At 45.4% G+C, this 14,363-nt stretch overlaps 2 protein-coding genes across 2 annotated transcripts; one reads left to right on the top strand and one right to left on the bottom strand.

Annotated features, from left to right (window-relative positions):
• Positions 1 to 5,029: 5,029 nt before the first annotated feature.
• On the top strand, positions 5,030 to 7,095 carry LOC123131103 (uncharacterized). The gene is made up of 3 exons (XM_044550861.1): positions 5,030 to 5,339; positions 5,813 to 5,905; positions 6,565 to 7,095. The coding sequence occupies exons 2-3, from the start codon at positions 5,890 to 5,892 to the stop codon at positions 6,993 to 6,995; spliced, it is 447 nt and encodes a 148-aa protein (XP_044406796.1). The 5' UTR covers positions 5,030 to 5,339; positions 5,813 to 5,889; the 3' UTR covers positions 6,996 to 7,095.
• Positions 7,096 to 11,306: 4,211 nt separating this feature from the next.
• On the bottom strand, positions 11,307 to 14,124 carry LOC123128643 (uncharacterized). The gene is made up of 4 exons (XM_044548713.1): positions 13,521 to 14,124; positions 12,280 to 13,164; positions 12,008 to 12,160; positions 11,307 to 11,905 (listed from the first exon to the last, which is right to left on the bottom strand). Exons 1-4 carry the CDS (start codon positions 13,569 to 13,571, stop codon positions 11,513 to 11,515), a joined length of 1,482 nt encoding a protein of 493 aa, XP_044404648.1. The 5' UTR covers positions 13,572 to 14,124; the 3' UTR covers positions 11,307 to 11,512.
• Between the last annotated feature and the right edge of the window lie 239 nt (positions 14,125 to 14,363).

The raw sequence follows: 14,363 nt of genomic DNA, 5'->3' as shown, positions 1-14,363 counted from the left end.
GATCCTGAGTGCGAGTACTGCTACGATGACCGGGGTTTGTGCGACAGTTTTCCTCACTTGCAAAATGATAGGTTTTTCACCTGGAGCTGGAAGAGACCTTTGATGTTTGTACGGTACTCAACAACAAGCATTTCATCATAATTAATATCATCACTTGTGCTTCTTTCGTTCAACGTGTAATTTCTGGATTTTTTCCATTTCGATTAGTACATCACGTGCCATGCAAGACCATATGTATTGAAGAAGCTCGGTTTCAAAGACTTTGAGAATATGGAGGCGAGGAGGGCTCACTTAAGAACTAAACATGGTTTTGTGTTTCTGGTTAAGCTGTACAATGCGGTCAATCACTCACATTTCGGTGCTCTAATTGGGAAGCTCTCTGCAAGGCATATAGATTTGAGGAGGGTATGCAAATAACATTTGATATTCGTCCCGAAGATGATGATGATGATAATATCGACATCTGGGTGGATGTGGATATGCCTCCAGTTTTGCCTAAATGTGAGTTTGTCAAACTAATTTGTTAAGTTAAGTAATTTATATTGTTAATTTAAAAATATTTGGTGTTCATCGGTACTAAACTCATTTATTTATAATTGCCAGCTTATTTCTTATCTTAAATAAATACTCGAAAGGCTGTAGACAGGACATACTACATCTAGGACTCCGAGCTTAATTGTGAGGAGAAAGGTTATCTTGTCTCATTCATAGATGATGTTGAGGCCTTTAAAACCAATCACTGTATCAACCCAAATTTTACTAGATATGTGCCACTAGTCCATCAATTGCTTGATGGTAACTTCATTGCCAAAAACTTGGTAAGATTTTGTTAATGATGGTAACTTCATTGCATACATTCTTCTTAAGTAAACTACATTGCTAACTATATATGTTACTATTACGTTTTTCAACAGAGGCTCCCGAAAGAGGTTGTGCCTGACATGATGTTTATCGAAGGTGATATGCATATGGTTAGCTTATGACCAACTCCTTCGAAGGCTTGCCGCGGTGCATATTCGATTTCTTCAAACGATGGAAGGCTTAAAATCAAAGAATGGAGCAAAGTGATGAATGCGCACACGCAACTAATTGGAGACAACATGAATGTGTGCAAGACACAAGTTGGAGATACGTTTATCTCCATTCTCCATTATGGAGATGGACCGATTTATCTGTTTTATGGTATTTTACCTAGGAGAGAGGAGTAGGTCCTAGGTATTAAGAACAATTAGTTAGTGTTGATTATGACTGATGATGATGAAAAGTTGTTATTATGTGCTACAATGTGTTAGAGTTGATGATGATGAGGAGGGGGAGTTGTGATTATGAGTAATATGATGATGAGGAGGAGGAGTTGTTATTATGACTAGTGACCAAGTTGTTATATGATGTCTCATGGACGAAAATGATGATGACGAGGAGTTGTTATATGACAATAATGTATTATGATGATAAGTTGTTAATGATATTATGATGATGATGATGATGAGTTATTATATCATTGGGGTGAAAGAACCGCAGATTAATTTCAAGTGGATGGATCCAAAGTGCACGCTAATCCACCTTGGTCACTTTGGATCCATCCACTTGAATCTAATTCGCGGTTCTTTCACCCAATGATGTAATAACTCATTATGTTGTAATAACAATATCTAAATTGCTATTGTATGAAAACTTGTATAACGGTGTATGAATACGACATAAAATAAAAAAGAAATAGAATATGTAATAATAGTAGTAGCGCGGGGTTGAGCGACCCTACTAGTAACTACCAATAGCGTGTTCTGCTAAGTAGGTATAGCAGTAGCGCCGGAAAACCAACGCTACTGCTACAAGTTAGATGTAGTGCAGGCTCCCGCGCTACTGCTAGGCCAAAAACCAGCGTTACTGCTAGGCTTTTCCCTAGTAGTGGGGACTCATCCATGGTGGTGGTGGACAACAGAAGAGATCCATGGGAAGAAGAACAGTGACAACTTCTGTCCTTAGGCGTGAGTTGATGCGGAGACACCTTCTATTCTCAAGCATGAGCTTAGTCAGAATCACATAAGACGTGTGTAGCTCAAATTTTAAATTATGCTTTTTTTGAAAGTAAATTATGCTTATCAACGCAATGTTTGTCTGTACTCTGTTGTATAGTACTTATACTGGAGCCAATATCTCTAGGTGAAGGGCCAGTGTGCCAAACATGTGCAGTGATACACTCATGGTGTAAGAAATGTGTGTTTGCCCAACATTGATCTTTAAACAGCGGAAGCTACCATTCACTAAGGCATTCAACAATTTCTTCCCTACAACAAGAAACTGTGCATCAAGCGCTCATAGTACAAAAGATTAGAACCTAAGCTCTTGAAGAAACCTAAAAAAATGGCATACCGATGGGTCTACAACTATAGGGTTTCTGTTTATAGCATGTATACATGTCGGTTAAGAGTTCATTCGGGCAGAAAGAGGCATGTAAGAGGATTTATAATTTACTTGCAGAAAGAGGCATGTAAGAGGATTTATAATTTACTTCCATAAAACCCTGTGTAGTCGTGCTTGATGTATGCATGCTAAATATATGTGTCGTGTTTGTGCCCATTGTGGTGCCTGCACTCGCCACCTAGCTTCGCCGTGTTCCTTCATCCTGTTTGACAAGCAAGATTTTTATAACTTCTAGTCAATATTGAATTTATAAGATTCGAGATTTTTAACCGCATGACGAATTCATGAGGAACGAGGTGGTAATATATGAGGGAAAGATTGGACAAATAATGCTCTAATAGGAGAAAATAAATCATAAACGCATGACACAAGAAGATAGTAACATGTATATTGACATGGTATATTTGTTTTTGCGAGGACATGGTATAAAATTACACATGACACCTTTCAATCAAATGCCAACATGATGAATTTCTGAAGGATGTGTTGTTACTAGATGAGGGAAAGACTGGACAAATAATGCTCTTCTTGGATAAAATAAACCATAAGAGATGACAGAGGAATTCAATAAACATGTATAAACTTGTCGATAACGAGATTGAACTAGGTATAGAGATACCAACAATCGAATCTCGGGCAAGTAACATACCGACGGACAAAGGGAATTGTGTATGTTCTCATAACGGTTCGACCGATAAAGATCTTCGTAGAATATGTAGGAGCCAATATGGGCATCCAGGTTCTGCTATTGGTTATTGACCGGAGAGGTGTCTCGGTCATGTCTACATAGTTCTCGAACCCATAGGGTCCGCACACTTAACGTTCGGTGTCGATTTGGTATTATATGAGTTATGTGATTTGGTGACCGAATGTTGTTCGGAGTCCCAGATGTGATCACGGATATGACAAGGAGCTCCGGAATGGTCCGAAGATATAAATTGATATATGGGACGATAGTATTCGGACTCCGGAATGATTTCGGAATGTATCGGGCGAGGGATGTCCTTGGGCTTAATGGGCCATAGGAGGGGAGCAAACCAGCCCATAGGGGGCTAGTGCGCCCCCCTCTAGGACGCAGCGCATGGAGAAGGAAGGGAGAGGACTCCTTCCTTTTCTTCTCACAAAGAGAAGGAAAGAGAGGGGGCGCCTCCCCCCTTTCCTCCCCCCCCCCCCCAATGCAAAGATTTGGAAAGGGGAGGGGGCGCACCTAGTTGGATTCGGCTAGCCCTTTGGGGGCGCCCTAGGGCTGCCTCCTCCCCACCCACTCCTATATATATGTAGGAGGGGTGCCACACAAAGGCATAGGATTATTCCATGCCGTGTGTCGGCACCCCTCCGCCTCTAGTTTCCTCCTCCGTTCTAGATCATCGCAGTGCTTAGGAGAAGCCCCATGGGATCACTTCACCACCACCGTCATCATGTCGTTGTGATGCCGGAACTCATCACTACCTCGCTACACTTGTTGGATCAAGATGGCGAGGACGACACCAAACTGAACGTGTGCAGAACGCGGAGGTGCCGTGCGTTTGATACTTGATCGGTTGAAGCGCGAAGAAGTTCGACTACATCAACCGCGCTGTGAAACGATTCCGCTGACGGTCTATGAGGACTCCCCCTTGTTGCTATGCATCTCCATGGATAGATCATTGCATATGCGTAGAATATTTTTTGTTTTCCATGCAACGATTCCCAACAATAATGACATGGTGTAAAACTGCACATGACACCTTTCGATCAAATGCCACCACATTTCTTTTTATTACCCCCGTAGCAACGCATGTGCATCTAACTAGTACTTCCTCGTTCCAAAATAGGTGTCTCAACTCCAGTACAACTTTATACTAAAGTTAGTTCAAAGTTGAGACACTTATTTTGGGACGGAGGGAGTAGTTACTATGAGACGTTGAACTTTGCATTTTCATTTTTTTTCATCATGCCATTAAATAAATGACATAAAACCGGGCATTTTTCAGAATTCAATTGAAGCTTCTTTGCATTTATTTATTTTGGCCACTCAAATTCGATTCAAGCCCTATCCAAATTCCTTTTCAATTTAAATCCAATGATCACACTACAGACTTTTTCACAAATTCTTCCATGACGAAAATAATCTCCAACAAAAAAATGATTTTTTTGGACACTTAAAAAAACCTAGGCCTAATTCAAATGAGTTTGAATCTAAACTTTCCAATCATGCCCAGAACAATTTTTCCTGGATCGCACATTTTGTAAAAAGTCCATAAGAATTGGTCTCATGCATAAACTCATCACTAAGCCCTCTCTCTCTCTCTCTTTTGCATTTTTCTCTATTTTTAATAGAAAAGAAAAGAAATACAGAGAGAGAGAGAGAGAGAGAGAGAGAGAGAGAGAGAGAGAGAGGAAGCAGAGCGGCCCAGCCCACTTTACCCTCCCTCTCTCTTTCACCGCGCCAGCCCAGCCCACCGTGAAACGGCAAGCCCTCGTCTTCCACCTCGGTAAGAAAATTTTCACCGTGCCCCCAAAATGAGAGAGAACTTTTCACCGAGCGGTACAGTGGCACATGGCCAGGGCGCGCCCAAAGTCGCCGTCCACACGCACCCGTCCGCGCTAGGGTTCCTGGAGATGCAACCGATGATGACAAGCCCCTGGAGGATGAACCTCAGAATGAGTTTACATTTAAACATTCGTTTATAGTTTAATGAGTTCTTTGGTGCTTCTTATTATTGCTTAAATCTTTCCCGACCTTTGTTGATTGTTTGTCTATTGCTGAAAATGCAACTTGGGCACCTGAGAACTTATATTTTGTTGTTTCCCATGGTGCATCAAAATATTTTCTACATGTCTTTGATTTCTGTTTGATAACGATGCAGGTGATGATGATTTCAAGCACCTGTCACAGAATGCAGAAGATCATGTGCCAGCCTTTGACGAACTTGGTACGTGCAAACCCTTGTATAGTTTGAGTATGGATTTGTTCCTGAATCTGAAATCACTGTCTTAGGTCAAACATTTTCCAAATTCTGAATCATCTTACTTGAGTAAATTGCTGTGTTGTCTAAAAGAAAACGAGTGACTATACCTAGAGCGAGCATTATGTTTTTCTGTACTGGTAGTCTCCAGTTCTCTTTGGATTAAACTGAGTTTTGAAATATAATGCTCTATGTATAGGGATATTACCTCATGATAATCCGACATTGTTGCTTCTTTGCAACACAATAATTTTATACTGTTTGTACCTGCATTATCTTAGGTCAGACATTTTCCAAGTTTTGAATTATGTTACTCGAGTAAATGTCTTTGTCGTCTAAAAGAAAAAAGAGTGACTAGACCTAAAGCATTATGTTTCTCTGTACTTGCTGTCTCCAATTCTCTTTGGATTAAACTGAATTTCTGATTGATACTAATGCAGATGAAGATGTTCTGACGGGACAGTTATTCGCTGAGAATCCCCAGGAGCTGGCTCAGTATGCAGAGAATCATGTGCCAATGTATGATGACCATGGTATGTATAAACTCTTTAGTTTGAGGATGGATCTGGTTCTGAAGTCATTGTCTTGGGTCGACATTTTCCAAGTTCTAAATTATTAACTATACATTACACTTTGTTGTCTGGAAGAAAAGGAGTGACTGAGCATAGTTAAAAAGAACAAAAGTCCACATTAATGCTGATCTCTTCTAGCAAAGAAAACCGAGTTAAACTAACCAGACAGTCCACTGTACCAAAGTTATACTCCCTCCGTTCCTAAATATTTGTCTTTCTAGAGGTTTCAAATGGTAACTACATACGGAGCAAAATGAGTGAATCTACACTTTAAAATATGTCTATATACATCCGTATGTGGTGACCATTTGAAATCTCTAGAAAAACAAATATTTAGGAACGGAGGGAGTAGGTCCTAGAGCTTTGTCTCTACTCGGGATCTCTTTAAACAAAAACCTTAGATGTCATCTAATGTGGTCAAAATTGCATCATTCTTAAGATATTAGCTCAGAATGTCCTCCAGAAAAACATACTATCCAGGAGACTCACCGACATTGTTGCTCCTTTGCAATACAATAATTTTATGCTGTTGGTAGCACCTTTCTGTTTCTACCTGCATCTGTGATGTGCTGTTATTACCTTTTTGACAGCTCTTTTATTACAAACTTATTTCCTGGCAGATTATGGTCCTGATCGGCTGCAGAGAATTCAGTGTACTTTGGCTAACTCACAGCGATATGAAGCACATGGTCTCGACATGCTGGCACACGCCGCACTGTTGTTGACCCAGCTTCGGACTGCTGAAAGGTCTGACCATGTCCGTGTCTCCGAGGCTCACCTCGAGGGGATCACTCGGTGGGCCGAACAGATGGGTGCGTATGCAGAAGTTCTGGATGATTACTGTGACGAGGTGCACGAGTTTGCGTTATACCTGATTCGCTTTGATTTGGAAGATCCAGTGTTTGCAAGGCACCAGGAGTTGGAAACAGTGGCTGACCGGTTAATAAGAGAGCAAAGAAACTTGAGAGCGCGGGTCAGGCGTGCACGGGAAAGAATGCAGGTGTGGCAGGCATGGTTTGATGAGAGGGTGAGGCTTCTGCATCTGAGATAATGTAGCGCGGGTCAAGCACGCAGGGGAAAGAATGCAAGTCAACAGTGCCCAAGATGTCAAAGCGCCGTCTGCCGAGGATCAAGTGAATGCGCATGGGAACGCTAGGGAGTCAACAGTGGAGGAGCGCAGCAGCAAGCCAACAGTGCCCAAGATGTGGAGGCGCAATCTGCCGAGAATCAAGTGACTGTCCAGGGGAACGCTGGGGAGTCTAACGCTGTGGAGAAGCAGGATCTTCAGGACTAGGAATAGGGGGTGCCTTGCCTTGGGCTGTGTCATTGGGATCTCTCCTGACTGTATCATCAGGTTGAGCAAGATACATGTATAATAGAATACGAACTTCCTCGACTGTAGCATGCGGGTTCTTATGTTCCTCTTTGTTATATATTGGCTTGGTTTTGTTTGGTTGGTTGGCTGAAACCAACACCAACACCATGCATTTTCTGTGCCAAGAGTTGATAAACAATCATCATGCATTTTCTGTGCCAAGAGTTGAAAAACAATCTGATGACAGTTTTGTGTGGCAAGCAGGTTACTGTGGATAGGCTGTTATCTCTTGGCGTGCTGATCTCTCTTTTACGGCATCCCATCTACTGTACTACTTATTTGTGCACATCTCGCTTAGAGGTGGTGGTCATCTCTTGAATTAGTGTACGTATGCGCCCATGAATAAACTTTCTCTTCCTAAAGACGCCTCCTCCCCAAGAAAATCTTAGGGTTTCTCTGTCTCCGGCCGGCCCCCCGCCGGTCCGTCTCGTCTCCGGTGGCCTTAGGGCCATGGCGACGCGGTGGATCCCGGCCCTTACTGACGGGAGGGCTCTATTTTTAGATGTTTCTTCAAGTTTTGTTAGGTTTTGTGTCCTGCTCAGGAAGAGAGACAATGACGGCTCCCTGAAGATGGAATAAAGTTCTCCCTGCCTAGCCCCCGTTCTGGTGGTGTGTCTACCATCGTCGGTGAGCGTGTGGAGGTGTGTCTCCAGCGGATCCGTCCTTGGTGGATTTGCTCGGATCTGGTCGTAGTTCGTCTACGTTTGTGCTTTTTCAGCTTGGATCCTTACGATCTACGCTACTCTTCATCGGCGGTGGTTGTTGTTCTGCTGCGCTGGTCTTATGGGGCCTTAGCACGACGACTTCCCGACTGTCTACTACAACAAGTTTTGTCCGGCCCCAGCGAGGGAGAGGCGATGATGACGGCGTGCCTTCGGCTCGCTTTAGTATTTGTAGTCGTCGCTAGGTGGTCTACGGACCTGGATGTAATTTTTATTATTTCTACTGTTCGTTGTATTGACATGATTGAAAATGAATAGATTGTGAATTTTCCTTGCATGAGCGACACAGAGCGCAAAGTTTGACCTTCACCAACACAATGACCAGCGGAGTCCACCTCCAGATCACTAAGAGGGCATCTCCAACACCAGCTTCATCATGCCCTTACCGACCAAACATTTGGAGTTTGACAACTGATTAACGTCCGTTGATACTCGAATGAATACATCGTCGGTAGATGCTTGCTTTTCTAATGAGGTAGACACTTTCGCATGTTAAGGTTTCCACTTCAAACCATCCAAATTTACACTTCAATTTCTCGTCGTTGATACGGTTTACACTTGACTTCATTCAAACTGACATTTATGTATCTATCTAGGCCGGCGGGCACTTAACCAAACTCAGGGGCCCTTGAAACGCTACAAGCTATCCAGCGCACAATCTAAGAGGAGGTTTGCAGGGTCCGCACATTGTCCACGTATGCATTGGTCCCACTCAAACCCTCTCCGCATGAAAGGGGCGTCACACATTCATGTCAGTCAAGCCACTCTAGAGCGGACGCGACATTGATGCAATTTAGAGTGACGCAACGGAATGAGCGAGTGATGCCGCTTTAACATCGACGCGACAACCGAGAAGTCTATTTCGGCCGGTGCACCACATTGAAGCCGACTTCCCGTCCACTCACTTGGCTCGGCTATTTAAGCACGGCTCCAGCGCCGTCCAAATCACATCTCCTATCCTTTCCTCTCCGCTCATCTCCTATCCTTTCCTCTCCGCTCACCGCCGCTCCCTTTCTCTTAGCTCGCCACCGTCATAGCTCCTTTCTTCTCCGCGACGATGACCAAGTCCTGGTTCTCCGTGTTGGCGGTTGACTCCAGATTTTCTTCCAAATACGGATCATGGCCCCGTCGCCATAGCTCTCCGGGGCCATCGTTCTCCACGAAGGAGAAGATCATCCTCTCCTCCCAATAGGAGGAGCAGCAACTGCACTTCCTTGCGGGGGCCGCCGCGAAGGAGGAGTACCAGCCGCACCTCCTCATTGAGCGGTCGCTCAAGGATCACCGTCTGGCACCGCCTCCCCATCGTCCCAAGGCGGAGCTGGCATCACCGCCTCTCTGGTGCGTCAAGCAGGAGCCTCCCTCCCCCAGCACAACAGCGACGTCAAATTGGACAACCGGTACAACCGCATCAACCAGCCGACGTCACTTCACGCCGCGTTTGGTGCAACAAGGCCGTGAAGGAGGTGTTAGAAATAATGGGCCTAGCTCATTAACAAATTATGAAATCTCAAATAGTGGCCCATGAATAAAATAGCAAGTGGTGGCTCTAAGTTTAGTCTCACCCTGAAAAGTTGAGGAATAGTTGGACTTCTTTATATAGTGGGTTCTCTCCACCACTCTAAGTGATGTGTTGAGAAGAGAAAGGGAAGACCACACACACGCGCTCGCCTGGCCGGGCTCGGGGCGGCGCGTACGTGCGCGAATGGTCCGCCGAAATCCGGTCCGTTGGCTTGCAGGGACGCGGCTTCCTTTTTGCCGTTTTATTATTTATGCCTTGGCAGATAAATTAATTATTTCTTGTCTGGTAAGTATACGACTTAGAGATCAAACCATTTGTCTTTGCGATCCGGGAGATGATGAATTGGGTTTTTGAGAAGCGCTCTGCGCGACTGCTCAAGTTCATCATCACGGGTCATCTTTCGTCTAAGTCAGGCGGTGCTACTCATCGTCGTCTCCATCGCCGTCAACATCGTATCAACACCGTCGCTCCTACAGCAACTAACAAACCGTGCATCCTTCGTGATCTGTTTATGTCTCTATGTGAAGTTGTTGTGCTCTGCATGTTTTGTTGTTCATCTAGTTTGCATGTTAGTCTCTGTTCTAGTCATGAATTATTTAATGAAATTGATCATGAATTTGCCTAATATTCCAACATGACGAGGTGCCCATCGCGAAGGTGCGCGGGTGCCTCCTTGACTATCTTGGTCGTCACGGCAGCGGCTTGTCGTTGCAGAGGACAACACTGGCGGGCGAGGGGCCGCCAGGGAGCCCGCGCGGAGGGTGCAGCGTCCGCGAAGTCCGACATCGCGCCGGCCTGGGTTTGTGCGGACCCCGGCCTAGTGGAGGCATGGGCCCGAGACCGGCCCGTCACCACAACGGAGACGTCCGTGCAGCGCTTGCACGCCTCGACGGGAGCTCGCCAAGATCGAGGAGAAATCATCGCTAAGCGACACCACCTCGCTACCGGCAAGGGGAAGGGCAGGGCTCCCCGGTCAGGGTCGGCATTGGCCGACGTGGACCTGCGCAAGGTGTAGGAGGAGGCCGAGCAGCTCCTCCACGAGCGTCAGGCGGCGACCGGGCAAGGTTATCGTGCCCCCGCGCCCTTCTGCCACTGGAAAGGCCTCGACGGCGACTCTGACTCCGACAATGGCAAAGACGGCGACGGAGGTCCTGCCGCCCAGGAATACGAGGTTCACCGTCCGCTACAAATTAGTTTAGGTTTTTGGTAAGTTTTAGTTGAACGGACGAAATATCGCTCGGTTCATGTAAATTATCTCAAATTTTATATGTTGCATGAATACGTCTGCTTTAGGTTTTTTAAGTTTTAGTTCAACAGACGAAATACTGTCCAGTTTATGTAACTCATATTGGATTTTATGTATGTCTGCATGATATTTGTTCGGCTGGTTTAATTTTTATTTGTATTGCAGACGGAGGTTTGTGGTAAAAAAAATGTTTGTATTGCAGACGGAGGTTTGGGGTAATTTTTGTTTGTATCGCGAATAGAGGTTTGGGGCAAGTGTTAGGCCTTGTACAATGCTAGGTGCTTAGATAGGTGCTTACAAAAATAAATCAGGTTTTTCTGAAGCACCGGTGCTTATTTCTATCGAAGAGACGCCTAATTAAGCGTCTGCTTTGTACACGGTGCTTAAGGAAAGCCTGGTTTATTTCTCCAAGCACCTTGCATTATACAAGGCCTTAACCAGCTCCATGTCTATGTCCTCATCAATCTTAGGGATTACACAACAAAAACAAGGTGCAAGCATTTGCCACGAATAACACATCCGAAACTTTCATTTGCCAAAATACTTCACACTAATGTCAAGAGTTACTCCTTATCCTCCTCGACTCAGTACAATCTCAAAACAGAAATAATTTAAAAGGTTGACTAGTGACGATTAATCGATGCATACAACAACTCCTGTCAACTGCAGCTTGCAACCCCTCAAAAAAAAAAACGCAGCTTGCAGCTCAAGACCAGTACTTTGGCCAAGTAAAAATTTCCCCTAAACTTGGGAACTGAATCCGGACGAGCGAAGACAGCATCCCCTTGCTGAGTTTGTAGCTAAGCAACGACTTCTCCTTCAACGTCCACTCCTGGAGCATGTGTTTGCAATTCTCACACACTGGACTCTTATAAAGTTGTATGTCCTCGAGATTCACCGCTGCTTCCATCACATTCCTGGCAAAGCGCACGATATTTTCTTCTGCTTCAAACCTCCCATAGATTCTGAGTTCGGCAAGGTTGTGGTGCTTGAAATCAGATGCAGATGGTTCCCACTCTAGTCCCTTGTCCTTCTCCTCGCTAAAGGCATACTTTTTTCTCCGCTCCCCCGTTACCATTTCACATAAATGGTCCCGCACCTGCATTTGATCAGGTCAAAAATTCTTAACTGGACACAGCAAGTTTGAACTTCGAAATGACATAATAAAAACGAGAATTGAATAATCAGCACAAGAGTTCACCAAGATGCGTAGTTCCTTAAGGGTGGGTGCACCTTGAAGTATGAACATTATCCAACTCAGATCGCATTCTTCAGAAATGTTAATCAAATTCACAAGCCTTAGCTTGTGTAACACTGGTAACAATTGTCTTCGACCTTCCGGCTTGACCCAAATCTGCACAAGAGTGGGGAAACGCAGAACTATGTTAACCAAAAAGAATGATTATAACCTCCACCCACAACAGACACCAAAACTTACGCACATCACTGACAACATTGAGAACCTTCACTAACCTTTTCACTTTTGAAGTTCAAATGCAGGTTGCTTATGGCGGTTTCACCCAGCAACTCACTTATCTTGAGCATCTTGTGCCAAGAAAAACCAGTATTAATGATGCTCACAGTCTGGAGAAGTGGGACATAGCCAAGACAGAAGGGGTCATCTTGAGATCGAAACATATTAAATTTCAGTACTGTGAGTTTTGGTACCCACTTCAGATCAACCCTCTTAATAAGCACGCTACGGCCAATCACCAGTTCACTGAGTTGTGAGTGTTCCACTTCCAGCAAAGACTCAATGCCCATATCACAGTGGTAGAGGCAGAGGACCTCGAGTTGCTTGCATATACTGAAAATTTTGGGAAAGTCTGATTCTCCTAACCTCAAATTCTCTAGCGTGAGGCGTGCAAGACCACCAAATGCGTTTGGACACGAATCAAGGAATGACATGAACTGCCTCCCATGAGTGAGCAGGTTATTATTGGTAAAATTTGTGCGCACCTTGGTCAAGATTGTAAACTCAACTGAAGCAACCTTGTGTGTTGCTATGGTGTTGGCAACAGTCCGACCAATGAAAATGGACTCGTCTCCCAAGTAGAATTGCATGCGCAGCAGGTGAATGGTGTGTGGACTTCCGGCCCTCTTTTCCAGTATGCTCCTCGTTGCTTCCAGCACGTTGGTGTTGGCCCGAACTATATCATCCGAGGTTAACTTCCCACCTTCATGCTTGGGTTGAAAAGAAGCAACCATTATAACAATCTTTGAGAGTATAGCAGGGATCTGCTTCCAGCGTCTGGAGAGGATGGTGGCTCGTGCAGCATCAGCGATATCAAGTCGCTCCACAATGTTGAGCAAAACGTCATCGGGCAACTTACTGAGCCTGTCAACTTCATCGTCCTCCTACATTTGATATGGAAACAAATCATAGTTGATTTCTTATATTAGTCTCATCACAGGTGCAATTTTAATATTCTCCACAAACAGACACAATTTTCATACTTCCTGAAGAAAGACGCAATTTTGATTGTACAATTTTTGTACTTGCCCACAAAAGGATGCAATTTTGATTATACAGTTTTTATACTTTGGACAAAAAAGCCCCACAAATTTGACTATATACTTTCAAGGGACTGAGGCAATTTTGATATATTTTCCAACCAAAAAGGTCAAATTCGACGACGAATTCTGATCATGCGCTAACTTTGTAAGAGCTCCACCTAATAAAGGGAAAAAAAGGAACAGGAGGACAGACTGACCACCATATCGAGGGAGGATTTGCCGAGGCCGTCCACGGATGGTTTGGCCATCGATCTGGCAGTCGGCCGCCCAAGGGAGTACTAGGGTTGCCGCCAGACCAGATTTATAGCAGCAGCTCGGAGACTTATATTAAAACTGAAACAGGACCTGTTTCTGATTGCAGCCCGGGAAGGACTGCTTTGATTCCGGATTGCCGCTAAAAAAAGGAGCCGCTTGGATTGCGAACCGAGACTCGGAGAGGAGCCGCTTGATTCCTTCGATTGAGGATGGCAGCTCGAAAAGGAGCTGCTGCTGCTGCTGCTTCGATTGGGAACTGCAGCTCCCAAAGGATGAGCGCGAGCAGGGGATGAGCGCGAGCCTGGGCGAAGCAGGGGCGGTTCAGGGCGCCGGCGGGAGAGCCTGCTGCGAAGCGCGGGCGCGTGGGTCGGTGCGGTCAGCATGCGGCGCGGGGCGCTGGGCCGTGGAGAGGTGTGCCTCCAGATCTGCGTGACGGCACGCGTGGCAGAGGCATGGAGCTGCAGGCGGCGGCGGCCCGGAGGGCCTTGGGGTCGGGGCGCGTTGCGTCAGTGTGGCCTGGCTCGAATGGTGTCCTAGGCGTTGATATGTTTCCAATGTAGGAGGTGCCACATCAAGACGGGTCATGAAGGGTATCCAGCGGGTCCACCACGTCTTTCTCTAAGGGGCGACCGAGAGGCGATCGCTAGGGCGATCGGAAGGCGGCGCCTAGGGTTAGGGTTTTGAACGTGGGTGGCGGTGATTTTCAGGGCAGCTGGGGCGTGGCGACGGCGCTGCATCCTTGGCTTGGCCCTGCGTTTGGCTACCCCACTGGACGAGGTGCTCAT

This window comes from Triticum aestivum, chromosome 6A (assembly GCF_018294505.1).
Source record: "Triticum aestivum cultivar Chinese Spring chromosome 6A, IWGSC CS RefSeq v2.1, whole genome shotgun sequence".
NCBI lineage: Eukaryota > Viridiplantae > Streptophyta > Magnoliopsida > Poales > Poaceae > Triticum > Triticum aestivum.
Note: the sequence above shows the minus strand (reverse complement) of the source record. Positions and strands in the feature narration are given on the sequence as shown.

Coding starts and splice junctions, on each gene's coding strand:
- LOC123128643 (XM_044548713.1), bottom strand. CDS start 13,571: ATGGCCAAACCATCCGTGGACGGCCTCGGCAAATCCTCCCTCGATATG. Junction 13,165..13,520: donor AATCCTCCCTCGATATGGTG/GTCAGTCTGTCC, acceptor TATCAAATGTAG/GAGGACGATGAAGTTGACAG. Junction 12,161..12,279: donor TGAACTTCAAAAGTGAAAAG/GTTAGTGAAGGT, acceptor ACTCTTGTGCAG/ATTTGGGTCAAGCCGGAAGG.